The sequence below is a fragment of the Marmota monax genome, unplaced genomic scaffold (genome assembly GCF_021218885.2).
Source record: "Marmota monax isolate L192 unplaced genomic scaffold, Marmota_monax_Labrador192_F-V1.1 WCK01_AAM20220418_F8-fsc00023, whole genome shotgun sequence".
Taxonomy (NCBI): domain Eukaryota; kingdom Metazoa; phylum Chordata; class Mammalia; order Rodentia; family Sciuridae; genus Marmota; species Marmota monax.
In genome coordinates this window covers 7,929,033-7,955,996 of record NW_026692907.1, presented here as the reverse complement: position 1 = coordinate 7,955,996, position 26,964 = coordinate 7,929,033, and the positions used below count along the sequence as shown (strand labels likewise).

At 40.0% G+C, this 26,964-nt stretch overlaps 1 protein-coding gene across 24 annotated transcripts in view; it reads right to left on the bottom strand.

The window, feature by feature from the left end:
* The window catches only part of Fggy (FGGY carbohydrate kinase domain containing), a 414,685-nt gene that overhangs the window by 61,675 nt on the left and 326,046 nt on the right, over positions 1-26,964 (bottom strand). For 19 of the 24 annotated variants that reach the window (XR_009227386.1, XR_009227389.1, XR_009227391.1 and 16 more), the window contains one exon: positions 19,222-19,329. The exons of the other annotated variants lie outside the window; for them this stretch is intronic. Coding sequence is in view for 11 of the 19 variants with exons in the window: in XM_058581509.1 (XP_058437492.1) it covers positions 19,222-19,329 (108 nt within the window). In the remaining 8 variants the exon portion in view is untranslated. The remainder of the gene's footprint in view (positions 1-19,221; positions 19,330-26,964) is intronic. 24 annotated transcript variants of the gene reach the window in all.

The window sequence follows — 26,964 nt, the reverse complement described above, 5'->3', positions numbered from 1 at the left end:
CGGCAGCCTTCTAATGATACTTGAGAACTACAGCCTAGCTGACAGGTCCTTGTTTAGCTTGGTGAGCTGGAGAAAACTCATAATTTGCATTTTTAAACAAATCTCCATTCAGGTCCCATTTTCTTACTTGCTGACTGTTTGGCTTTGAGGAAGTGATTTACCTTTCTAGCCTTCCAATTCCTCTTTGTAAATGGAGAGGTGAATGTCTTCCTATCTCACATGACCTCATTTAAATACTGAATGTGGTTATACAAGCAAACCTCTAGTGTGTATCAGGTGATGAGCTAATGTCCGTCCCTTTCCTCTTCCTCTTCTGCACCCTTGAGATGAACGTGGGTACCTGGGGGAGGCCAGATCTTATCCAAGGAAACTCATTCTGCAGAGGCTAAACCTGGTATTTCCTTGGATTAGGGTCCTTTCGCTTGTTCAGTGCACAGTAGAAGAAAGGCCTGGAACAGTGAACAGCAGTGACTACGGAAATCCCAGTCTGCTTCTCAGGAAACAAAACTTGAGCACACAGAAGTGGTCGATTTTGACATGGGGGAAGAAATAAAGATGAATGGGGGAGATAGAAGGCACCTAGGACAAACCCAGGCTCCTTCCCACTTCCTGCACATCCCAGCCCTGAGCTAAGATAGGTAGAGCCCTTGTCACCACACAGAAAGGGTTCACCAGGCCACAATCACACATTTAGGACTATGAATTTGGAGGTCTGAATTTCACTCTCAGGTTTTCTCTGTAGAATCTTAGGAATGTCACCTATCTCTCTGGAACTGAATGTCCCCATCTTTTAAATGCATGAGTAAAGACGACTCACTTAAGTCCCTTCTGGCTTTAATGCTTTTTTTTTTTTTTAAATTAGAGAAAGCTTTACAAATATATTCTCTAACTCAGACACACCCTTTCAATGAAGAAAGTCCTTTCAGAGAGCTGGCTCTAGGGAGGGCTACTTTTGAGGAAGTACAGGGACCCAGATTCCTTGGGTCAGACTGTTTGCTGAGGCTCTAAGGTTGGGGGGGGTCATCGGAAGATTCCTTTGTCTCCCTTCACAGCCAGGTCATCCAACTCAAATGGCCATGGCCAAGCATCATGCATGGGGCAGGGTATACAACACTCCTCTCCAAACAGAAGGCTGTTGTGATGAGACTCTGTGGAAGGCTATTTATGGCTGTGTTTTGGTTTACCCTCAGTCTAGTACACAGAGTACAGCTGAAAACACTCTCTTGTCCTTCAGGGTAAAATTTCCCAATTTTTACATGAAGCTAGTCAGCTCTAGACCTATAGCCCCCACTGCTACCACTTTTGTTCACCCAGAGAAGCAGTCACCCCTGCCCACCTCCCCCTCCAGCTTGGCCTCTGAGTCACTCCCAGCATATACTATTGACAGCACAGCATTAGGGACTTAGAGTCAGACAGACCTTGGCTGAAATCCCAGTTCCTGCACTTTTAGTTGTGTGACCATGGGCCAGTAAGTCGCTTAATCTCTCTGAACCTCAGTTTCACTGGGTGAAATTGGAAATAGTACCTTTCCAAAGAGATGGTTTTAAGAATTACAGAGAAACACAATGCTGTAGATAAATCCTGATGGACATAATTAATTGGGTTATCTCTCTGCCCCAATCATTTTGGCCTATTTCATAATGACCAGGCTTCTGCCTCAGTTTCCTTTCCTCAGTTTTCATCTTATTTTTTATCTTGTGCTCCAGACCTGCCAGAGTGGTATCAGTTGGGGTTCTGGCTCTGGTGCTATTACTTCTGCCCACTGCCCCTTGGCTACAAGCAGGAATTTTTCCATGGTTGGACAAGAGATGCAACAAGCACTGTCTATATGCCAATTTATCATCATTTCCTCTTCATAATGAACCTAGAAGTAGGTGCCATTATTGAGCCAGTTTTACACATCAGGAAATAATTTTGGAGAGCTGAGGTCAAGGTCACAAGGCTGAGTGTGGCAGCTGAATTCTAACCCAGTATGCCCAACCCCATTACTATTGAAGATGGGATACTTCCCCCAGGAGTGTTACCCTCTCTACTCCTGTCCTTTTATAATCATAACCAGAGTAGCCACTCACTTGCTGATTGTCTGTAAACATTACGTACATCGTCCTCTTGGAATTTCCCAGCAATGCCATGAGGTGATATTTTTATACTCATTTACAAATTAGAGAGTGGAATCCAAAATAAGCAAGGTATTAGAAGTTAACTGTCCATGAAAGAGGAACTAGGATGCAGATGCTACATGTTATTTCTTGTGGCTTCTGTAATAATATACCATGTGCCAAACACTTTATAATGAGGAAGGGGAGGGGTCAGGCCTCTGGGGGAGGAAGGGGATATTAGTATCCTCTATGAGGAAGGGGATATTAGTATCCTCATTTAACAGGCAGAGAAACAGAGGCAGAGAGTTTAGGGAACTTGCCGCAGACCTCACAGGCAGAATGGCAGAGTTGGGTATTAAACGCAGGCAGTCTGGCTCTGAGGTCTGGGCTCTTAGTCTCTAGCACTGTGTTGCTTTAAGAAGTGAGGGATTTGGGCTGGGGATGTGGCTCAAGCGGTCAAGCGGTAACATGCTCGCCTGGCATGCGCGGGGCGCTGGGTTCGATTCTCAGCATCACATAAAAATAAAATAAAGATGTTAAAATAAAGATGTTGTGTACACCAAAAACTAAAAAAAAAATAAATCTTAAAAAAAATTCTCTCTTTCTCTCTTAAAAAAAAAAAGAAGTGAGGGATATCAGATCAGATGACAAGGGGGGATGATTCCAAAGGCCACAGACAGGAGGTAGGGAGTCCAAGAGCTATGAAAGCTCTAGAAGAAGGAACTCCCCACCCACATGGATGGGAGCAGTCCTCCAGAGGCCTGACCCCACCCCCCTTCAACAAGGTTGGCCACCCTGTAGAATTTTCCTGCATTAAGTAATGGTGTAGGTATTTCGTTTCCTTTAGGCCCACTGAGATGTATCATTAAGAAATTGCTTCAGACTCTTAAGCAAGCTGTGCCTTCACTATTGGCTACAAAATCCTTAGAAAGGATAGAAGTCAACAGTTTTCATTGACCAGTTACTTTTAAAGTCCAGAGGAGAGTGGGGAGAAGGCCTTTAACCAGGCAAGGCAAAAACAAATGTGTGGAAAACTGTCATGTGCTGAAACATGTGCGATGGTAAACCTCCCAGCAACACTTCAGAGTTGTGATTAGTCCCATTATACAGAGAGTTAAAGCAACACTCAGAGCAAGGGGACAGGAACAGTTCCCAAGAAAGTCTTCAGTACCTATGACGGGCAAAGGACTCCTTGAAATCAATGAGGAAAAGACAGAGTCCTGTAAGAAAATGAAGAAAGGGTATTCACAGGCCATTAAGTGGCCCATAGATACCAAGAGTATGTCCATTTTACCAGTAAATCAGGAAGACAAAGGATATGAGCAGTCAATTGTTCAAGAAATTGTGAAAATGTTCAGTGATTGACAATATCCAATGTTGGCAAAGGTGTAGAGACATCATTGGCAGGGATACAAGTTGGGACAGCCTTTTTGGAGGATATTTTGGCCATAGCTAACAAAATTTTAAATGCACCAATCCTTCACTAGCAATCCCACTTCCCCATGTCTCCAAGAAATCCTCATACTTGTGTATGAAGAACCAAACCAACAGCATGCTTGTGTCACAGTTTGTGACAGCTAAACAGTAGGAACAAGTTAATGTGTCTACCAATAGGAACCTAATTAATATTTTAAAATATATGTCGACTCTGGAACTACTGTTAGTATGGAATAGACACTGGGAAGCTCTGTATTTTAGGATAACATATTCTAAAATACCTTGTAAATGAAAAAAAAAAGTTGAACAATTTCTACCATGTGACTCTGTGTGTGCATGTGTATGAGTACATTGAAAAAGTTAGGCAGACACAGGAAGTATGGAATAGTGATGGCCTCTGGGAAGTTCATGCCTTTCACCATTTATTCTGTATTTCTCTGTTGTTCGTGTTTTTACAATGTAAGTGTATTCCTGTAATATTTTTTTTTTTTGCTTAAAGAAAAGCAAATTGGCCACAGAGCCACTTGTCTGTGCTCTGTGTTATCTCATTCAGGGGAGAAACACCAACCTAGGCTGGGGCTTCCTCCTTTGCCAGTGGGAATGTTAGGTACTTGTCTGGATGCCTGTTTCCCCTATTCTCTCTCCTTTGCATAGGTGCTCCTGTATTTGAGCACATGCACACATATACACATTCCTGTCTATGCACACTCTCACCCAGAATGACAAGTGCATGGGTTAGCTGATAGCCTGAGAACCTCTAAATCATGGAGCAAAATGATTCTTGTCAGCTTGATAAAACATGTACACAATCACACTCCAATACAAGTACAACAAAATAACAAATTGTCAGGTCCCGTAAGCACAAGCTGTGATTTAAACCATGGGGTCCAATGGGCACATATTGGATGTGAAGAGCCTTAAATAATGGCTCTGCTAGCTTAAAACATATCAGATGTTCCTTTAGCCTTAGCTCGCCCAAGACATAAACTATGTGTTCAGGGGAAAGCAAAGTCAAATGACTCATGACAGAGTTTGTTTTTAGTATGAATTATTTTTTCTGGCTCCTTGCTTTTAAAGACAGATCCTTTTCAGATGGGCTGAAGCAAAGACCGCTGGGAGCTGGGCTCACAAACCTAGTCTCCCACCCCTTCTGAAAGCTGGAAGTGGACAGCCCCAGACGAAGCGATTCTTTCCCATTATGATCATTCCATCATTCACTCTCCTTTTTCCTTTCAACCCAATGCAGTGACAGCCTGGTAAGGTGGTGGGAGGATCACTTGATTTGGAGTCTAGGAGATCTGAGCTCCAATTCCAAAGGTTTTATTTATTAATTGTGTGATGCTGGGAATGTCACATGAATTCTTTGGGCTACAGTTTCCTCCAGCACAAAATGAGAAGAATAAACATTGGTCTGCAATGGAGTGGGATTCAATGAAGTAATCTAGACAAAGTGCTGGACACATGGAAACCACTCAACAAATGGCACTAGACAGAACTCCTTTGGACAGAGAGTGTCCTAGTTACCTCTGTATGCCTAGTGCTTGCGTGAGAGCTGGAAAGAAAATCTGTGAAGAAGGAAGGCAGCAATGAAGGGCTGAAGGAACAATTAGGACAAACAATAACTAATACTTGCATTTCTCCTTTTAACTGTGTTATGTGGATCATCTCACTAATCCTTGGTGAAAACTGTCCCTGCCAGGAACACGTTATCCACATTTCACAGTTGAGGGAGTAGAGGTGCAGAGAGATTAAGAAACCTGATCAAAGTCACACAAGTGGCCAGTGGAGGGGCTGGCACCTGCACAGTGGAATTGCTGTGATGCTAGAGGGGCCAGGGGGAATGGGCAGCTCAGAGGCTCCCTGTACAAGATCCAATGAAAGGTTGAATTGGAATAGCCAGCTTCTCAGATCCCTTTAGAATAACAGACACAAAGGAAAGAGGGAGGACATCAGAGGTGTGGCCACCCATAGCCTTGCAGGAGCACAGGCAGCGAACAAGCAGAACTGTCTAAAGAACATGGTAGATTAGGACAGCTTCTCAAGGTGCTCTGAGCCCTATGATGCCCACACCTCTGGAGGAGTGTGGTCCCAGGGCTGCTGTTCAGGAAGGATGTGGATTCCAGAGCTGTTAGGAACCTTAGATATTGCCTGGAACAGCTCCACTGTACAGGCTGGAGGAGTGCTACTTACTCAGTGCCACACCACAACTTAGTGGTAGAGAACAGACTAGGCCCCTGGTTCTCCCTTCCCATACCAGCTTTCTTCCTCTGGCATCTGGAACACATATACTATAGCCCCTCTCTCTTTCATATACAGCCTTGATGTTCTTACTTACTTTTTAAATTCACTTGTTCACCCTGTAGTTCTATTCAGGCAGCATTCAGAAAAACAGAAATATTGGCCACTGAACTTTGGATATGTCCAGTTCCATAGATAGGGTCATCTCTAGAATAAGATGCATGCTCAGCCTGCTCTCTCAATATACCACTGGATGATCTACCTGGCAACCTTTTAATAAGGATGTGGGTCCCCATAGGAATCTAAGGGGAAATGATGGACAATATGGGAAAGAATGATATCTTAGGGTGAATGAGCAAAATGCCTTTTGGCCCTATACCTCCAACTCATGAGCTGTCCCTACAACATGTGTGTGGGGGGGAAATTCTTTCATTTTTGCTTTTATATAATACAAAATTGAGTTCATTTCTGAGTTCATGAGTCTGTTGTTCCCAAGATTTAAAATTCTTCTCACTTTGGCTCCTCAACATACATACACACACATTACATGCACATAAGCACACATATACAACTGCATTCACCTTTGTTTATTTACACTTAAAGTCCTGGCTCAACAGTCATTTTCTTTGGAAAGTTTTCTTTGACTCCTCAAGGCTGGGGACAGAGCACACAGTATTATAGTTACCTATTTTATGGTATCTCTCTTCTTTAATAGCAGGAAAACTTTGAGAGTAAGTACTGAGTCCTCCCTGGTCAGGATTCTGTCCCATACTATTGTGGAGATTAAATAAGTTATTTCATGTAGAGTGATAAGAACAGTGCTTAGCATATAATAAGCATCAATCAATGTTGTCCATCATTAAATGAGGCTTAGAATTTCTACAATGTACAAATGTGAGTGGAGAGGTGGGCCTGACACAGATGGCTGGCATCTAGATAGCACTCAAGAAGCATTTACTGAATAAATAAATGCAACAGAGAAAAATGATTGAAGAGATAAGAGATAAGATCTGTCCTCAGTCAGCTTCCAGTGTAGTGTCGAGGCAGACCCACAAAGCAGAATCACCCACACAGTCTATGAAAAGAAGGACACCCAAGGCTTGTTCTGTGCTATGGGTCCCTGAAAATACATAAATGTGCTGGGATCTCACTCTGCCTTTTGTTTATTTTGATTTGACTTCATAGGATGGAAATATGCACAAGAGGAAGACACACAGGTTGCAATCTTTCCCAGGTATACTTCCCCAACTCTCTACTGGATGATACTTCAGGATTTGCCCTTCAAAACCATGTTTTTGAATTCAGTGAAACCAGGGTCTGAGATGGGAAACACAGTGTCACAGAGTTGAGATGGGAGGAAAAAAAGAAATTCACATCATAAAAGTCCTCTTACTCAGCACCCTCCAGCCTCCCTGGTTTTCTCACATTTCCTCAGGCATGTTCAATTCACTCACACCCGAGAGCCTTTGTCCTTTGCTATTTGGGCTCATCTCAAACATCCTTCTTTTCTCAGGAGGGCCTCTCTCAACTGCTCACATACCCAGTCTACCCATCCAATCATTATTTACTTACATTGTTTTACTCTCTTTTATAACACTTCTTCCTACCTGAAATCAATTATTTGTTTTTGCTTGTTTCTTGCATTGTCCCTTGGGGGGCAGGTGTTTCTCTTTCAATAGAAGTAGCCAGAGACAGCAGAGCGAGGGACATTATTGAGTTCCAATGGAAGAGCTGGCTAGTGGGACTCAGCACAGTGAAACTGACTCCCAAAGAGCTGAAGAAAGAACTAATCAGCTGGGCGTGGTGGCGCATGCCTGTAAGGGATGGGAGGCTGAGTTAGAAAGATCGTAAGTTCAAAGCCAGCCTCAGCAAAAGCAAGGCACTAAGCAACTAGAAGACCCTGTCTGTAAATAAAATACAAAATAGGGCTGGTGATGTGGCTCAGTGGTCCAGTGCCCCTGAGTCCAAATCCCTGGTACCCAAATATATAAATAAATAAAAATAATGAATTATACTAACTCTTATACTGTTGCTACCAATGACAATCTCATGTACTGCCTTGCTGAAGTTTCCCTTGCTACATGCACAGCAGTTCGTGGACATGTATAAAAAGGAGATAAAAACAGTTCCTGAGCCATGCTACTCTGGTGATTTAATGAGTTATTTTACACAGAGTGATTAGAATAGTGCTTGACATATAATAAAGCAATAAATGATGTCCATTAACATCTTAAAGAGATACAACATATAGGTAATACTTGTCTAAGAGAATTATATGCATTGCTGTGCACTGTATTTATTCCTTTTTAAAATGAAGCTTAGAATTTCTACTATGTACAAAGTTAAACACATGTTCCCTATTTTGAATTTAATATAGTATTTAAAGCTTTATAAGAATTGTTTATCAGCACTTATGTAATCAGAGAATTTTAATATGTTTGGAATGCATTTATTATTTTTAAGCAAGGAGTTAAGTTTTAAGACATGTAAACATGAATAAACTTGTAAGGACCCAGAAACTAGAAGAAATGATAATAACATATTAGTGGAGAGAATGAATTGGCGAAAAGTCTGAAATACAACTTTATAAGGACAAACATGGATAGAAAATATTAAATAAAGAGAAGAACAACTGGAGATGTGTAAAGCAAGAAATGACTAGAAGCCAGCAAGTTAGAGAACGACATGCAATATCATTCTTTCTAGTCTCTGCAGAAATGCCTGTTACAAGAGCAAGAACAGCAAGCAAACTGCTGCAGAAAAGAGCAAGAGTTAAACACAGTAAGTGAATACAATACTGTATTACTAGCTCTGAAAATCTGCTAGAACAGTACATGACCCCAGGTTCAGGAAGCTCTTTGTAAAAGATATTTTATTTACCTCCCTTCCCTGTTTGTCTCCAAATCAGAAGTCTGGTGGACAGGACTGGCTCTCTGTCTTACCCATGTTCCACCTGCCTTCTTTCTCCTTCAGCCCCAATGACCCACAAACACTTTGTCAATCCATCTCCACAAAGGGATTGCTTTTGAAAAAGAGCGTTTTAGCAGCCCACACAATATTCCCTAGTGCCCCTAGGTGTCACTATTGCAAAACCAACAGAAACATTAACTGTCAAAAGAAAAAAAAAAAAAAAACCAGAACATTTAGTACAAAATACTAAAAGCAACAACAGTTCAAAAGGCAGACACCATTTATTACAGAAGCTACAAACAATTCAGGATCTCTAAGATAATTATTAATTTCCTTTCTAATTCAAGGGCTCACCCCAAGAAGAAGAGACATCTCATTTTTCATCCAGAAAAAGAAGTCTGTGTTGTTCTTTCCTCTCTAAAACACTTACATTTAGAGACTCGGCTGAAACCTGCATGATGCTGAAAGTGTGTAGTATAAATTACTTTATAATCAAGATTGGCTTCATAACACAAAAGAACTCAGAGTGAAAATAATACTTTCAGAGTAAAAACATAAGGCAGTGAATGAAGGTTTGCTGGGAGAAAAAAAATTTAGTAACGTTAGTTTGATATTCAACTCAAAGCCATAATCTTATTAGGTATATTTAAATATGGTTTTCATTTAGATTTGGCAGCTTGATTAATGGGGCTGTATTAAATAATACCTGGCTGCTAAGAGTATATTTAGGAATCAATGCCACATAAAACATACAACATTCACAATTCGGTTTCATTATTATTTAAGGCTCCTCTGTTCTCTTGGCAGTGGGCACACACATATTAAAAATTAAGTACACACGCTCAGTGTGTGCTCAGCCCTTTAAAAAGGCTTTCTCTTTAAGCAGAAACATGCGATGGAAAACAAGTCAACTCTGGTGAAAGTTAATGGGTTCATCCTTTGGGGAACAGCTGTCCTGTGTATCAAATAAAAGGAGAGGGGTGTGTTTGTAGCAGGGAAAAAGGATTCTCAACTGGTCATCAAAGAGAAATGCTGCGCTTCAGAGAGGAGCTGAAATCAGTTTCTATACCTGAGCATTCTGCTTTGCCACAGTTTAGAGATGGAGTGAATGGCACCTTTGCCATGAGGCCCTGAGGGGATTGGAGGGGCAAGAGAATCAAGAAAAAGGAACGAATGTCCTCATGAACAAAAAAAATGCAGGCAGATGACCACTGCCTCCCTATGCATCAAAGAAACACTTTTTTCCCTTTTTGAGGGTGGGGGAGAAAGTATCTGTAATTTTCTGAGCATCATGTAGGTGCTGGTCAAAGGGTGGGGGTTTGCAGGGCTGGATGGTTGCAACTAGCTGGGGAGATGGATGATGATGTGAAGGGCCAAGCACCATCACACAATTCTACTCAGTGTTTATGATAAAAAAAATAGTAATGCACCTGACAAGCAGAACCTACACAATTCAATTAGAATTTGCTCCTTCCCAATGTCAAGAGGTCACTTAAAGATCCTTGACTGGAATAAGGCATCTCAGCATGGCCTAAATGTCACATAATATCACATTGTTTCTGAACAACCCAGTGGAATAGGTAGTACTAGTATCATTCTTTAATTTAAGAAACTATGTTCAAGTTCATAAAACTACAGAAAAGGTCTCAGAACTCAGAAGAAAATAAAGTCTGGCTTTCTTAACATTGGAATCATTCTATCCATTTACTGATGACAGAGCTGAGGCCTGGAAAGGTTCACCATGTTGCCAAGATGACACATCTGGTAAGTTATGGAGGTACGATGGAATCCAAGGCTGTGGCTAAGACTTGGGGAAGTGGCAATATAGGAATTTGGGGTTGAGGGTGGGGGCACAGCATGGAATTCTGTTTATCTCCTGTGTCATCTCTTTATAAGTCCAGAAGAAGAGACCCAAGTTCTCAGACACTATGCCCCATTGCTGCTGTCGTTTACACCTGGGCCATCTATATCTCCTGCTAGAAAGAAGTTCCTAAAATGTTAAGCATGTCAGCGTCCTCATGACAATGATGGTTATGATGAGAGAAACACAGGAGAGGACAACCAGGGAGGAGGAATTCTGACAGACTACTTACTATGAGGATGAACCTTGAGAACATCATTATGCCCAGTGAAATGAACCAGTCATAGAAAGACAATGACCATATGATTCCACCTATATGAGGTAGGTAGAGCAGTTAAATTCAGAGACAGAAAGTCAAATGGAGGCTGCCAGGGATTAGGGAGGCTGCAGTGTGAGGTTGCTGTTTAATGAACACCATTTCAGTTTTGCAAAATGAAAAGAGTTCAAGAGATGGAAGGTGGTGATGGTTACACAATAGTAGAAACTCACTCAATACCACTTAACTGCACTCTTAGAAATGGTTCAGCTGGTCAATTTTATGTGTATTTTACCACAATCAAAACAAATTTAAAAAAATACAACCAGGAGCATCTCCTCCGATGGTGATTTACAATGTTCTCTTTCTTGACAGAGTGGGAAGATGACCTTCAACATTTTTAGGTTTTTCCAAGTTAAGTGCTTTTGTGGAACATCCCTGCTACTTTTCTGGAGGAAATATGTGGTATTTTTTATATGTGAAATTTTACATATGCATTTTTTAAATGAATTCTCATTCTAGTTTGACCAGCAATGAGCTCTCTGGCCGTGAACAAAACCCTTCTCTCTGAGTCTCAGATTCCACATCTGTAAAAGGAGGGTTTAGGTAGAATGACCTCCAGGGGCCTTTCCAGTTTTCAGATTCTGATTCTTATTTTTCCAAACAGTAATACTGTCTACTTTCTTATTGCTGTTTATGATTGTTGTTTATGATTGATACTTATCAGGATGTTTTTGAGCCCCAAGTAATTTCTGAAATATCTGTATTTGCTATTCTTCTATGGCAGGATGGAAGGAGCTAGGCTGACAGGAAGCACCCTAGTAGAGGGCCTCCTGGAAGGAGCACTGGAATGGGAGTCTAATGCTATGAGGTTTTCTCTGGGGATCTGCCACCCTGCTTGCCAAGTGACTTGGGAAGGAAGGGAGCATTCACTGGGCACTTTCATGCATGAGGCATTTTCACACATATTATCTTACTATTTCACAAACTTCAGAAATTCATGCACCATCTTCACAATTGTTTCCATATCCAGGTATTACTTGGAGTATTTATAGGCAATGAAATAGCTTTCTAAATTATGAATAAAATCCTTTTTTTTCTTTTAAAATTTGTCTTATCTGAAGCAAAATGTTTATGAATACTCAGGTTTGATGCTCATTATTTTTTTCTAACATACATTGAAATAAGTAAGTAGTTATTAGAAAAAGAATGTTCACATACCAGTATAAATCATCCTCATGTGTCCGTGTGTGTGTGTATGTGTGTGCACACATGCATTTTGGAAGATTCCAGATTATCTTTATCTCCACTGGCTGCTAGGCACTGGCACACAAAAAATTTAGAAACTCGCCCAAGTTTGAACCAACAGGACTTAAAGGAACATGCTGTTCACAGTCCTCTTGTTAATGGGTATGTTATTTAAGCTGCGCATATAGTATTTCTAAAATTTTCAGATTTTCTAACTGGTAAAACTTCAGAATGACTTTGGAAACTGACAAGGGCTAGCAATTTTGTTGTTGTTGTTTGGTTTTTGTTTTACCAAGTAAGAACTAAAACAAACAAACAAACAAAAAGCATTCTCTGACAAAGCAATAAAAACAAAACAGCTATAGAACAAAGGACTTTCCACACCAAAAAACCGGGGAAGAACATTTCTCACTATCACATACATTATTGAAGGAAAAAAAAATAGCTTAAGGAAGAATCCATGACATTCTGCTTACTTTTCCACATTTCTCAGTCTAGTGAAAACTGTCTTGGAAGAGCCACCATCCTGGCCTGGCACTGGTAGAGTACACTGTAAATCAATCTGTCTGCTTTGGAATCAGGCATATCTGAGTTGAAGTCCCGGTTTTACAGTAACTTTAATGTGTAGTTTTGGGAGAATCACTGATCTCCCCTGAGCCTCAATTCCTCACTGTAAACCAAGGATACCACTCATTGTTGTAAAGATTGAATCCAACAGATTTGCTAAATGCCCAGAACCATGCCTGGCCAGTGTTGGAGCTCATTCAGTAGTTGTTATCACTTAACTTTTACCATACTTCAGTCTACTAGGAAGGTTGCTACGGGGATGCAATACAGCTATGCATGAGAGAGTGGTAAGCTCCTATACGGCACACAGCTGTAACTCTTTGTGTCCCTGCTCAAAAGTTACTTCCTCTGGGGAACATTCTTTGACCCACCAGGTTGGGTAAGAAGCCCCTGCTCCTGTACCATGGCACCCTGCATTCTCCTTCTGTATTGAAATGGGCCATAAACTTCTTTCTCTCCCCAACAGGCCCAGGAGAATTCCAAGAGGTTGGAAAATACTTCAGTTTTGGGGCTGAGGCTGTAGCTCAGTGGTAGAGTGCCTGCCTCACATTGTGAGGCACTGGGTTCAATCCTCAACACCACAGAAAAATAAGTATATTAAAAAAAAAAAAGAAAACGCTCTGGTCTTACTTGTTGTTATTTTTTTTTTTCATTCTCCAGCATATAGTCACTGTCAAATCCAGCCCTGGTGCTCTTTCAATGTGTTAAATAGACACATGGGTCAACGGGAGGGTTACCAGGAGTTTCCTAGTTTGTTTCCTCGAATTGCTTTTAATGGGCTTGATAGTCTTGATCACGGTTTTACGAAGCATTTCCCAATGTTTGTTCCTTGATCTTTGGGAAAGTAAGACATGCCTTAAAAAACAAATTCTTTGGCCAAGTAAATTTGGGAAACATCATATTCTATATGGTTGCCCAACTTAGGAGATTCATAATGCATATTTACATGAAGTCTTGCTATTAAAAAATGATTAGTTAATTAGAATGTAGCATTTCCCAAGATAATTCTTTCCAGGAAAACTTTTAATATGCCAGAACACATTCTTTGGAAATCCTAGCCTGTAGAGAACTTGGTTTCTGAGCAAAGATTTTTCATGGTTTCTGTCAATTTTTGACCTCGTTCTCTTTTCCCACCTAAAACAGCACAGTCAGGGATCAGAGCAGGCATACAGAGTGGGCTTAATAAAAAGGCAACAGAGACAATGGAAACTTTGAGGAAACTGACCACCATGTGAATGAGCTGACTTTTCCAGGGACTGGCCAGAAATATTTGATGATGACTATGAATGCCCCTTATTTGTACCACATGGTGTTTAAACAGTTCTATGCACATGTATTATCTCAATTACTCTTCCCCCTTCTTTTTCTTCTTCTCCTCCTCCTTCACCACCACCAGCACCATGAATATATAAGGCAGCCTGACTCGGCAGCATGTTATCAATGCTCTACCTATTAACTCATCCAATTTTCACCTTATGAGGGAGGTACTAATATTGCTTCCATGTTAGTGCAGAGAGATCAAGTAAGACCCAAGCTTTATAATATGGGCAGAGCATTTTAAAGATTTATACTAAAAAATGTGAGCATTTAAGTGACTTGTTCAAATGAAGCAGTCAGAACACAGCCTTGTGATTCCAAGGCAAGCTCTCTTGGAAAGGTACTATAGTAATAATGATAAAAATAACAATAACTGCCTCCCTCCTTTGATGAGATGACTTGCTCAGTGCAACAGAGCTCAGGAATGGCAGGTTTGGGACTCAGACTCAAATTTGATGCCAAACCCAGAGTTTGAGTTTCTTCCACCCTCAAAAGATGGGTTCCTCCAACATGATCATAGCATGATCAGCCCAGCTGTGGCACGGCAGAAAAGCTTATGGTATCAGCTTGGCATTTGGTTGGTGTGGCTTTTAAAGTGATTCAACATCTGTCATTAATTAGACATCCTGTTGCCATGATGATCATTTATTATTGTTAGGCTGATAAGATGGCCAATTAAAGAATATTATCTTCTTCCTTTTCCCATCCACTTTCCAGCAAGGTTTTTTCTTCTTTCTTTTTGTCCTCTCACCTAGTAGAATAGACTTTTTACCAGGTAATATGATGTATTATTTCTCATTTTGGGCTGCCTGCTGAACCCCTGTGATAATATTGAGAGTTTATGGGGTTTTTCTTTTCCCCTTGCTGAGAACAGAATGTCAGACCAACTTTGATTCAAATTTCATCTATGATAGTTATAAGCTCTCTGATCACGAACAATTTAATTATATTCTCTGTATCTTATTTTTCATCTTGAATAAGGGATAAGGATGCCTAACAGGCAGAGTCATTGTGGAAATTTGATATAATCAATGTGAAGATGCTAGCATACAGTTTAGAATGTAGTGGGTACACAAGAAATGGTAGCAATTGTGATAATTAAAGCAATGGCAATGATTACCATTTACAGAGAGGAGATGAGACATCTAGAGTTAGGAGTTGAGGTCATTTACTTTTATTCATCTGTCATTCTAATTTGTTTTCCCATTCAACCATTTTTTCCCCCTTTGTAGCTCTTAACTCAAGATAGAGCATATATTTTATTCATCGCTTTAACTTTCTCTCTCATTCACCTGCAGATGTGATAAAGTCTGGGGCCATGGTTATTTTGCTTACCATTGTACCTAGAGGTATCTGCTCAATTAATGAACAAAAACCTGCCAGGCAGCTTCTCTGTCAAGCTGTTAGGCTCCGGAGATTCTGAGATAAGAAAGATTCTACTCTTGAGGCATGGACATAAGGGGTCTGTGAACATGACAAAAACAAAGAAAATGGGGGCATTCATACCCAATTTCAAAGGTTTTTTTTTTTTTTTTTATATAAATCCAATGACATAAATGAAATTAAAGCTTCAATACTCATCCAGCACAAAGGACTGATGTGGGCGGCGGTATGGATGTTTTAAAGCTCTAATGGCCAAGAAGGATTCAAACTAGTAGTGTTGAGCCCTTGGAGGTAATAAAAAATACCTTTTGAAACAGTGTTAAACAAACAAACAAACAAAAAACAAAAAAAGAAAAGAAAAAGAAAGAAAGAAAGGAAAAGAAAAGAGAAAGCAAGGGAGGGCCTTTCCAAAGGCCAATTCACTGACTCCTCCCAGAACAGTCTGATCTCCTCTGCTAAGTGAAGCAAGAGGTCAGATCCCCAGACGGAAAATCAATCTCCAAGAGTTGCTGGATAAAATTTCTAATTCACCAGGGCCATGGCACTCAGTCTGTTTTCAGCAAGGAGCCCGAGGCCCGCAGCCTTAGCTCCCAGCCCACCATACAGGACCAGAGCAAGTTACCTTCTTGTCCCACCAGGGACATAGCATCTCACAGTCGCTCAGGCACTCAGGCCCTGTAGTGAGACTCTAGCTACCATTCTCAATGGCTAGGCTATTTTGAAGCAACTTTATTATTGTATTATTATTATTAATTATTTTAATATATTTGGATTATTTCCTTGGAAACAGTCTGGTCCAATCCTCACCCTCAGCAGAGATATTCTGAGGCTAACATGGAGAAGAAGACATCTGCTGGGTGAGCTCAGGGCATGGGCACCTTCTGTCTGTTGTATATACTGGCGTCCCAGAGGTTCCTTTATGACATTATTTTTGCAGTTTAAAGATGGGGAAACCAAAGCCCAAAGAGGTAGAACTCTTTCCCAGGCCACACACTGAGTTATTCAGCGACTGAATATACTCTAAAGATGGGGAGCTTATCTCTGAAAAAACTTGAGTGAGCAAAAATCATAAGGAACAATTTATAGTAGTGATGGTGTGAATAAAGTCATATCTAGAGACAAATTAGATTTTACCTGTTAAGAATTTTCCATCCAAATCCATCCCCACTAGCACCATTGTCTTAAATTGCTAGCTTTCCATGTAGCTAGCCACAAGCAGCTCCCTTTTTAGCCTGCCCCAGGAAGATTACAAAGTCTCTGTAAAACTGCATCTTTAGTTTGGCATAACACACATTTATCCAGCTCCTACTCCTGGCTAAGCATGAATTAGCCTTGGACCCTTACCTGGAAGCTTACACGTGAGTAGGGTCAGCAAACGCTGATATAGCTACAGGTAGTACAAATGTGTTCCTCAAAGAAACTTTGCAGAGGTGGGTTTCAGCACTTCAGATTGAGCAGACCATAGGGTCAGAACATCTGGGTTCACATCTGAGCTTCACTTCTTTCTACTGTGACCTGGGGAAGGGACTCACCCTCTTTGTAATTCAGCATTTTTCTGCAAAATGACAATAATACTAGGACTTCATGAGATGGTTTTGAGGATTGAGTTAATAATTTTAAAAATGCATAAGTAGCAGTTGGTGCATACTCAGTGGATCCCCTCTGCTTCATTTTTAGGAGCTCCTTGAAGACAGGGGTCCCAGCTACCCACCATATTACAATATGCTGGAAACTCACATTTGCAGGAAAAGCCTACTCTTTCTTAGTGGTTGAACACTTGCCTAAACCTCCAGGTTAGGATTGTCTATAACGTTCTCCTCTGCTGTCTGGAATGGTTAGCTTACTGAGAGGAGGACAACTGCTATAACCCAATTATCCAGACCAGTTTGGTTTGTCAAAATCCCTCCTCATCAGAGATGCTGACAGGTGCAACTGACAGATTAGGAGGAATTTCATCACCATCAGCTCCATCCAACACACAGGCTCCTCCAGGCGAAGATGTCACCTGACAGGAAGGGGATGAGGAGGGCGGAATGTAGGTTTTGAGCTACAGGTAGGTTACCTGCTTCTATCTGTGGATGACCTACATCTCAGAAGGTGCCTTCTCTATGCTGAAATTCTAAAGTATGATATTTTATAGAACCCTGTACACAAATGTGTGCTAGTGAAATAGCATAGATTTCTAGGAGTATTGAAAAAGTGTTTCCTTCTATTGCTGAGGCTCTTTAAAACTGTTAGAAATAGGTAATAACTTTTTTGTTATTATTTATAGGCTATTTTTCTTAAGCAGAAAACATAATGATATCTATGAAGCACTTTATGTTGTTGACTTTTTTAAAAAACAAGATAATCAGTCTACAACAATTTTATTTTTACTACAGAAATTAAAGGAAGAGGGGATACTAAGCAAAGGATGCTCCTAAGAGACCACTATTCTAATTCCTAATGGATTTGTTTGTAGTTCACAACTGCCATCCCCAATCAGCTGTGGTCCTTAGCTAGCTAATACATCTCCTGTGACTCTTGTACTGGGACCTTTTCCTGGAGTTTACTGACCTCTTCCTGACCACTCTGTTCCTGAGCTCTCTCTAGCACCTCTCTCTAAAAAGCTCCCTCCTGAGCTTCTCTACCTAAATCAACATTTCCACCTAACTCATTCCAAGCCCACTTCTTATAGGAAGCCATAGCCAGAGAGGAGGTGACACAATGACACAGTTGGTTTCAGGTCGTTTTGTTTTTATTTCTCTAACACAACTGTCACGCTACTTGAAGGTGGGGAGCTTGGTTTTGCTTTTCCTTTTGTCCTCTTTTTCTAGTTTCTAAACCACTTGGCATACTCTAAGGCTTGCATATCACCAGGAGAAAGAGCATGTGCTTGGGAACATAAAAATTATAGCTTGAATATAAACAGTGTTAATTTGGGTAAGTGGTTTTCATTATCAGAGTATTTTTTCTCATTTGAAAAAATTAATACAATAAACTTTCCACATAAACCTGTTCTGAGAATTAAGTGAAAATGGTTGAATGTTATTTCTGTAAAGAACTTTATATAAGATTAGAATAGCATGAGTTGTGTACACAGCTTTGATTTTTTGTGCAAGGAACAGAAGAAAGCTGGAACAAGTTTGAGAAATGGATAAAAATCTCTAATAATGTAGGCTCTGAGAGACATTTAGACTTAAGTTAAACTCCTAGTACAAAAATTTAGTAGTGGTATGACCAGGGGCCCTCTCGAAGTCTCCATTTCCTCATTTGGGGTATAAGAACAAACATATACCTACTCTAGTGACCCACTTACAAGAGTGAACAATGTAGAGCTCTGAAGAAAGAGAGGGCCCATTCTTTGACCATGCCTGGCTGAATCAAGTCTTGTCTTCTCAAAGAGGTAGCAAGCCTCTTAGGTTGTTGGCCCTACCTAGTGCCTGGTTCTGAGTTGGGTACCAAGGCACTATCAGTAAACATACTGAGGACAATTTCTTATCTTTTGAGCTTTACTTAGTCAAAGTAAAACTCTCCACCATAACCATCTACTCTTTCCCCAGCTGGCCTACCTCATTCCAATAGGGACAGAGAATAGGAAGTGAATTCACTGATTGATTTTCTTATAATATTTAAAAGCAATTATGCCAGTCAGAAAAAAAACGAATGTACTTTAGGCCTTCAACAGAAAGAAGAAGTGACAGAAGAAACCTAGAGGCCAAACAGGTTATTTGAAGTGTCCCAAAGGTAGCAATAGCAGAAAGCTGCTACCCCTCTTAGAAAACAAGGGCTGGTGAGAAGAAATAGTATGACCACATCCAGGTTCTGGGAATGTCAGGCTGGAACTCAAACCAAGGACAGGCTGGCTGGCCAGAATGAGGGCCTGAAAGAGCAAGGCTAGAGGCAGAACCACACAGAACATGCACCTGTAGCTGTAGCAAAGGGGAGAAGGGACTCGACTTCTTTTTCAGCATTTCCTTCTTCCACCAGAATCTCTCACTGGCCAAGAGTCCAGAGGTCAGGTACAAGGCAACCTGGGAAATGCAATGCACAGCGGAGTGGAGTAGAACAGGGGGAAAGGGTGAATAAGATCTCTGGGAGCAAGCAAGCCAAGGACCAATCCAGACATCTTTCAATAACATGGAAAGCATTAATTCAGCATAGTCAGCTAATACTAATGGTAGTTATCATCATAAACATTATCATCATTTTGCATCCCTCTCATTGAGATTTCCATGCAATAAATGTGCCAAATACTTATATATTATTTAATCTTCACAACAATCACATGAGGTTCACACTCTTGAAAGTCCCATTTTTACAAGTGAGTAAACAGGCTTAGAGAGGAGAAGAGATTGATCTAATGCACAGTTATAAATCTGAACTTTGAATTTGAACACAGATTTGTGTGATATCAGAGTCTGCATTCTTATTTATAGCCCTATTTGTCATTTATAATACAAATCATAATGCTAATAGTAAAAAAGGGAGGGTACTAGATAGCAGAATATGCAACATGTAACTCCTCATAATTACTGGGAAGATTTTTTTTTAATATTTACTTTTTAGTTGTAGTTGGACATAATACATTTATTTATTTATTTTTATGTGGTGCTGAGGATCGAACCCAGGGCCTTGCACATGCTAGGCAAACATTCTACTGCTGAACCACAACCCAAGCCCACCTGGGAAGATATTTTAAAGACCTGTATTCCCATAGTTGAAAGTCTAGAATACCCTGTGAGCATTACATTTACCCTTTAGAAAAGGAGAGATTAAAAAAAATACCAGAATGTAACAGATTAGCTCTAAGTGAAAATATTTCATGGTGTAGCAATTGTCCAAATGAAAAAAGAATGCGTGCCTTAATGCAGTTTATAAAAGTCCACAGCGTTCTCTTGGAGGCCATGGGGTATTTTTGTGAGGAGATTGCCAAGTTCAGTGGCCTCTCTCTGTGGGTTTGCTGTTTACTGATATTTGATATGCTTCAACATCTGTTGCCCTTCTCAATTGATGGGTGCTTCATTTTAACACGTCTCTGATGCCAGGCTGGTAAAAGGCTTTAGAACTGAGGTCCTCTAAAACACTCCTGGGTCAGGTCAGTGACACAGCTTTGTTTGTAAAGCTGGCTGCAGGAAGGAATATTCAGGCAAGAGAGGTGAAGAGACATGCTCTCCATGTCCCAAACCTGGTATTCTCAGCTCTACCCTGGGGCTAAGTTACAACTCCAGAAATTTATAAGCCCAGGTTCTTTTTGACCTGAAACCAAATTTTAATGTCATGCTCTGGATTTTCAACAAGTTCCTATGTAACAAACTCTTCCCCTTTTTCTATAGAAGTTCCAAGGAAGGATTTCTAGGTTAATGTCGAAATAATTGACAATTCTAGAACTTGGTACCAGGAAAAATGTCATCTCTTAAAAGAAGAGGTATACTTCTGTGACTCTGTGAACACCACACAACAGGACTCAGTTCCCAGTTTTGCCATGGCTGCCTAAAGCATCATCAAAGTAGGTTAGAGACCCCCAGACCAAATCAGTCCCATAGATGTTTGGTTTGTTTTGGCACCCACCATTTGGGATAAAACAGTCTGTTTCAAAGTCCTTAGGAAGTTCTTTCAGTGCCAATAATAGTACCTTTCTAGTATTTTTCTCCAAACTGGTACACAACTAAGCCATCTTACCCTGTACTGGTATCATTCCATGCACCTAAAGGCATTTGAGTTTGAAGACTCTTTTAGTATATGTAGTTAGTGTATTTTCCTCTTCTACATAGTTTGTCGTTTGAGTTTTGTTCCATAGCATGCTTAGTCACTTATTGTAAGCTGCTCAAGTCCTGGATAGAAGGAGTGTATGAATTGTAAACAACTTATTTGTTCTTTATGCAAAACTGCCAAGATCAGTATGAGTGGCAGCATGCACATCATGTCCAAGGGCTAATGACTTATGGTGAGTCGTTCTGGCCTGCCTAGTTGCCCACCTGTGAGGGGTCACCATGACTGTAGGCTTGGCCTACTATCTCTCAAGCAGGAGGAAGAAAGACATCTACCCTATTTTAGCACGCAACATACACCTTCCAAAGCTCTGGGTTGGGGGTAGGATATGTGGAAAATGGGTCTGGAGCCAGACTACCTGAGATTAAACCCACATCCTGCTATGAAGAGCCTACATGACCTTGGGCAAGCTGATTAACATCTTGGTACCTCATTTTCTGCTTTATATGATGAGACAATGTTACCACCTCCCTCCATGGGTTATTGTGAGTATTCAATTAACATAGGAAATCAGTTTTTACTGTATAACAGGCATTGTGTCCAATGTGCTTTCATTCCTTGAAGATTTGCAGCAACTCAGTGAGGTTAGTTCATATAGAACTTTTCTAGCCAGTTTTGTTCATCTAGCTAGCAAAACAAGGAGATACCATCCCCTGGGGGACAGCAGGGTGACTTGGACGGCTTCTTTTCTCTTCTGTCCATGTGATTTTCTCTTACACTGCCTACAATGGACTCAGCTTACTTCCTCTTACCGCTCTGCTTCCCACACTTGCCAGGCAATTGCCACAATACTGCATAACAGTTATTACTAATATCTCCTATGTCAAGGGAAGTGGAGATTTGTAAACATTCAGTCTTACCTTCCTCTCTCTGCCTTGAGAGGAGGAATTCCACTGTAAACATGAAGTGCACAGGCCTGGGGCCATAGAGTCCCCAGTTCCAAGGCCTAGCTCAAAAGTTGCTACCTTGGGGTAGGAGAATGGGGGAGGGGGGGCTTCCTAAGCTCTAACAGCAAAAGACACTCCTTCTTTGATGCTCCATTATCCCATTGTATAATAATTGTAATTTAAACAAAGAATAGGCAACATTAAGTAAACCATTTTGCTATATTTGTACTAACATGTCTACTTAACAACATGTTGTGAGACAATATAGCTACAATCTGATCTTTTATAGGTGAGACGTAGAGGAAATCAAGATGTGGGCCCAAGCAAATGGTCTGTGCCTTTATACTTCAGTAAAGACTTTTTCAGAACTGATCTGTCTGGATCCACTCTGCCCATGAGACAGGGATGGCCTGGGACACTGAGACTCTTAATTCTTTGTCCTGGTACCAGGTAGGACAGCCTGTGTCACATGTAGGCTCCTACAAGAACCCTAAAGAAGGAAAGAGAAAAATTTCCTGTTTTGAATGGAGGCCCACACACAAGTATACCTTTTCCAGATCTAGTCCACTATCATTTGTCAGCCCATCTATCGCGGCCCACTCGACCTCCAGCAGCAGAAAATACATCCTGGCATCACAGGAAGGGCCTGAGAAAAAGGTACATTAATGGGGGCCAAACAAGCCAGTGGAGTGATTAATCTGGCCTCCCCTTCAATATTATGTTTATACAAGTTGATTATATAGCACTTAATTACTAATTTGCCCTACTTAAACCAAGAGTGCTTTTAATTTTTAATGAGATAAGGGAGGAAGATGCCTTTACTTAGTGAGGAGCAGCTATTTTATTTGCCTCTCTTGTTTTGCCCAGCCAATTAATAACGTTTCTAAGGAAATGCATCCCTCTCATGAATTCTTTCTCCCCATCTTCTTCCCGACCTCCCAGGCTTATAAAGAGATGGAAAAAGACATGAGCTACTTAGAAAAAACTGACTTTACCTCTGACCCAACTGGCTGGGCTGGGAAAGGCCTTGTAAAGCAGAGGAATGTGGTGCCCATAAATGGTGCTATCTGATTTGGGGGGAGTTGGGGTGTGTCTATTTCAGGAACTGTGACTTAGTTGTCTAATACAGCCATGGGCCTCCAAACAAAAGCAACTCCCCAGCCCCACAATCCCACTTTGTTTCCTGGGTGTTACTGTCAGATAATTTAAACATGGTTCCAGGGCAGCCTAGCTATTGTGAATAGCAAGGATTTTGGAGGCAGGTCTGGATTTGATTTTTAGTTCTGACACTTGTTAGCTGTCATGAGCACATTACTTATACTTTCTGGGTTCAATTCCTGTCTGTAAAGGTGAATAACTTACCATGCAAGAATCAAACATCATCTAAAGTACCCTAGCATGGTGCCCAGCTTAGAGTAGGTACATAAAAATATTAGTTTTCTTTTCTTTAGCAGATGGTAAGGCAGGAAGGGAGAGCAGGCACAAGGGAGTTCTTTGGGGGGACCTCTAGCGTGCTTTTCATTATCTGCAGAGCCAGAACTCGGTTCAGTGCCCCACAAAGGAGTCATCTGTAATGACATAGAAACCTGCCTCAGAATGTAAACCAACACACTGATTCCTTCATTGAGAACATCTTGTGGTGAATAAAATATCAGCCGAACTACACAGTACATTGGGAGACATAACTGAGTTATGTTCTGATGCAAATTCCTCATCTTATCACAAGTTTGAACAAATCATTCATAGCCTGGGATTGTGTCCACAGATGGTCCTGAGTGTCTCAACCTAGAGGTCAGGGCAGGCTCCACACAGTTCTTTGTTTAGAAGTCCAGCAACTTTCCCTTCACCTCTTCAAGCTTAGCTGGTACCAACCCTAGAGTACTGCATTCTCCCACAAAATTTCTGTAATCCCCCTTTCTCTTCCCTCCTTCCTCCCCTTTATCCCCATCTCCTACTATACTGATCTCCATTCTATGTTCATAAGATCCTTTTTTTTTCCTCTCTAGCTTCCACATATGAGAGAAAATATATGACCCTTTACTTTCTGAGTCTGGCTCATTTCGCTTAACATAATGCTCCCATGTGATTTCTCTAGTGCTCCACCTACAACAGTGTCTCTTGTAAATTCTATTAAACATTCCCTCTGTTTACTTGTGGGGATCTTGATGAATACAGTGAACATTTTAATATATATAAATTCTCATTTTCTATTTTCAAAACTATTTTTTAAATGTAATGACATTTAGTCTCAGAAAGTCCATTTCTACTTGTGGCTGTGTGAAAAACCTATAGTTTTCGGAATTGTATGCTAGAACTTGGGTTCTGGCTCCATTATTTTCTAGCCAAAGTCACTTAGCCTCTCTTGCCATTTCCTCACTCGTAAAATCATGATAATGGTGTAGGAAAGTTCCTTTAACAACTTTTAACATGAAACCAAAATTTTAAATGTCCATATCTCTTTGAAATACATCTGATGAAAGACATACCATTCATTGTCCTGAATCAATGGTACTACTTATGTTTCATTGCAGAGTATCACATACCTCCAGCAAGCAATTGTAATAAACTTTTTCCTCTCTGCATACTTCTTAGTCATTGCCTCAATGCTGCCACCAGTATTCTTTCATAAACTTGAATGAGACTCTGTACTCTCCATGACTCTGAATCAAATTTTTTCCTAGTGGTGGTAGTGTGTGGGATGTATGCGTATATATGTATGTGAGGGTGTGCGCAGTCATTCTTTGGAGCTATTTTCCCAATTATAGAATGTTCTTGATTTAACTACAGGCCTTGTCTTTCCTGATTTTGGATTCTGTCATCTAATTTACTGAATATTAACGATGAATATTAATATAATATGATACTAATTATGAATATTAATCTCATAAAGCATGGACTTGCTATTTATAAGTTATTCTAATTTTATAGCAATAGTATAAAAAGTATCTTTTAAGTAAAGTTCTTCAATAGTTTTTTTTAATTTCTACCATTTTAAAATATAAGCAGGCAGATTATGATTAAAAGCAAATAAAGTGAAACAATACTGGTAAGACTGATGCAAAATCTTTTCTAGGCAACTGAATGAGAAAACGTCAAACCAAAGAGGATACTCTTCTTATTTTTGTTTCTACATTGGGCATCACCCAATGGCCTCTATGCCATTTCCAAACAATGGACATATATTTACTATGACATGGGTCGATGGACTTTGTGTTAATCAAGTTGACACAATTTTTTTCTCTGTGCTCAAGTGTCATCATCTGCACAATGGACACTGTTAACACCTACTAGGCTGCTTCTGTAATTCTATGAATAACAATAGATGGAAAGTACTAGACCCTGCTCTTGGCTAATCCTATAAGGAACAGGAAGATCAAATGTTATATATCTTATATTCAAATAATCTCCTAAAAGTAGAATTCTAATTTTGAGATAATGTTTTGATGTTTATATCTATGGTGCTATTCTGAAAATGGAATTGGAACCAAGAGATTTATAATAAATCAAAACCTGATTTTTTTTTTTTTTTTTAGAAGGGGGATGGAGTCCTTAAGATGAGACTGTACTGTTAACCAGCTATGGCAATAAGTGTAATGAATGTCAGGACCAACATCACATTCTTAATTTAATTCTTATTTAAACTATTAATTACTGTTCCAAAGTTTTTTTGTTGACTTTGTATGGGAAATTGACATATGGGACAGGATATGTACTCAGAAAATTCAATCAGAAATTTGAATCTATTTAATTAGAAACCAGCATCTCATGTCTCCAGAAACACATGCTTAAGCAGTAAAGGGCAAAAGGCTACTAGAAAAAGTTGATATCAGGACCATATGTGAAATGAATAGGATTATAAGAGGCCTGGGGATGAAATCTAAATGGAATTAAAATTTACAGCAAGAGTCTCCTTGTACACAAGAAATATGAACCTTGAATTTTCATCTACTATTGGCAGGAGGACAAACTGTTACTATGTATAAAAATCCTAAAATTTGGGTAAACTTTTTGACTAAACAATTATATACCTCCATAAATTATAGTTTATGGAAATAATTTAGACTGTGTGCAAAAATGTAGCTATAGAGATTTGAGCTGCAGCATTCTTTAAAATAATGAAGACAACTTAACTATTTAAGACTTGGGGACACTTGAAATAAAGCATGTTATGTTTTATGGGGTAGAAAGTTACATAGCCTACAAAAATTATAAATAAAGAGGTTTATTATGTTTTGGGGTGGGGAAAAAGCTATAAAATAGTACACATTGTATGAACATATTTTTGCAATTTAAAAAAATATAAAATGATTATGTATAAAAAGACAAAAAGAATTGAAACCAGAATATTAGTTTATATTATTAAAATAACCCAAAATAGGTAATTTTAGGATAATAAAATCATTGTTTTCATATTTTCCTTCATAGTAACTGAATTTTATTATTTTTGCCAATTAACATAAATTATTAGTTGTATTTCAAAAGAAGAAGAAAAAAGAAATAAGCAAACTTCAATTAAATGCACCAAGAATGGGGGTGGTTTCATACATATATAATGAATGTTAGGACCAACATCACATTCAACAAATACCTAATATACTTCGGTCTGTCCAAACCTCCAGAAATTGAAGTCATGATAATCAGCTTTACACTGCAAACTACAAAACAGGTATTTGAAGTAATCAAAAATCAAATTGAACTAAAAAGTCATAGCAAGTTGACTTTCACAAAATAAAATGGGAGATATTATATGCAAAATCACAGGCTCTGAAGCTCTTAGGTGATGAATGTGACAGGCTCCAAGTGAAGTAAATTTCAGGAGACAGGACAGGAGAGGCTTCAAGGGAGCACTGAGGATGTTTGCAAGGACTGGCCTCAAGGGCAGACCACTGCGGTCAGCGTGGATAGTTTATCTTGTGGGCACACATTACAGAAAGGGTGAGTAATCACGGCTCTCCACTGGCCACTTACAAGTATTGGTCTGAGAGACACAGGAGTCTGTCTGGAACGTGA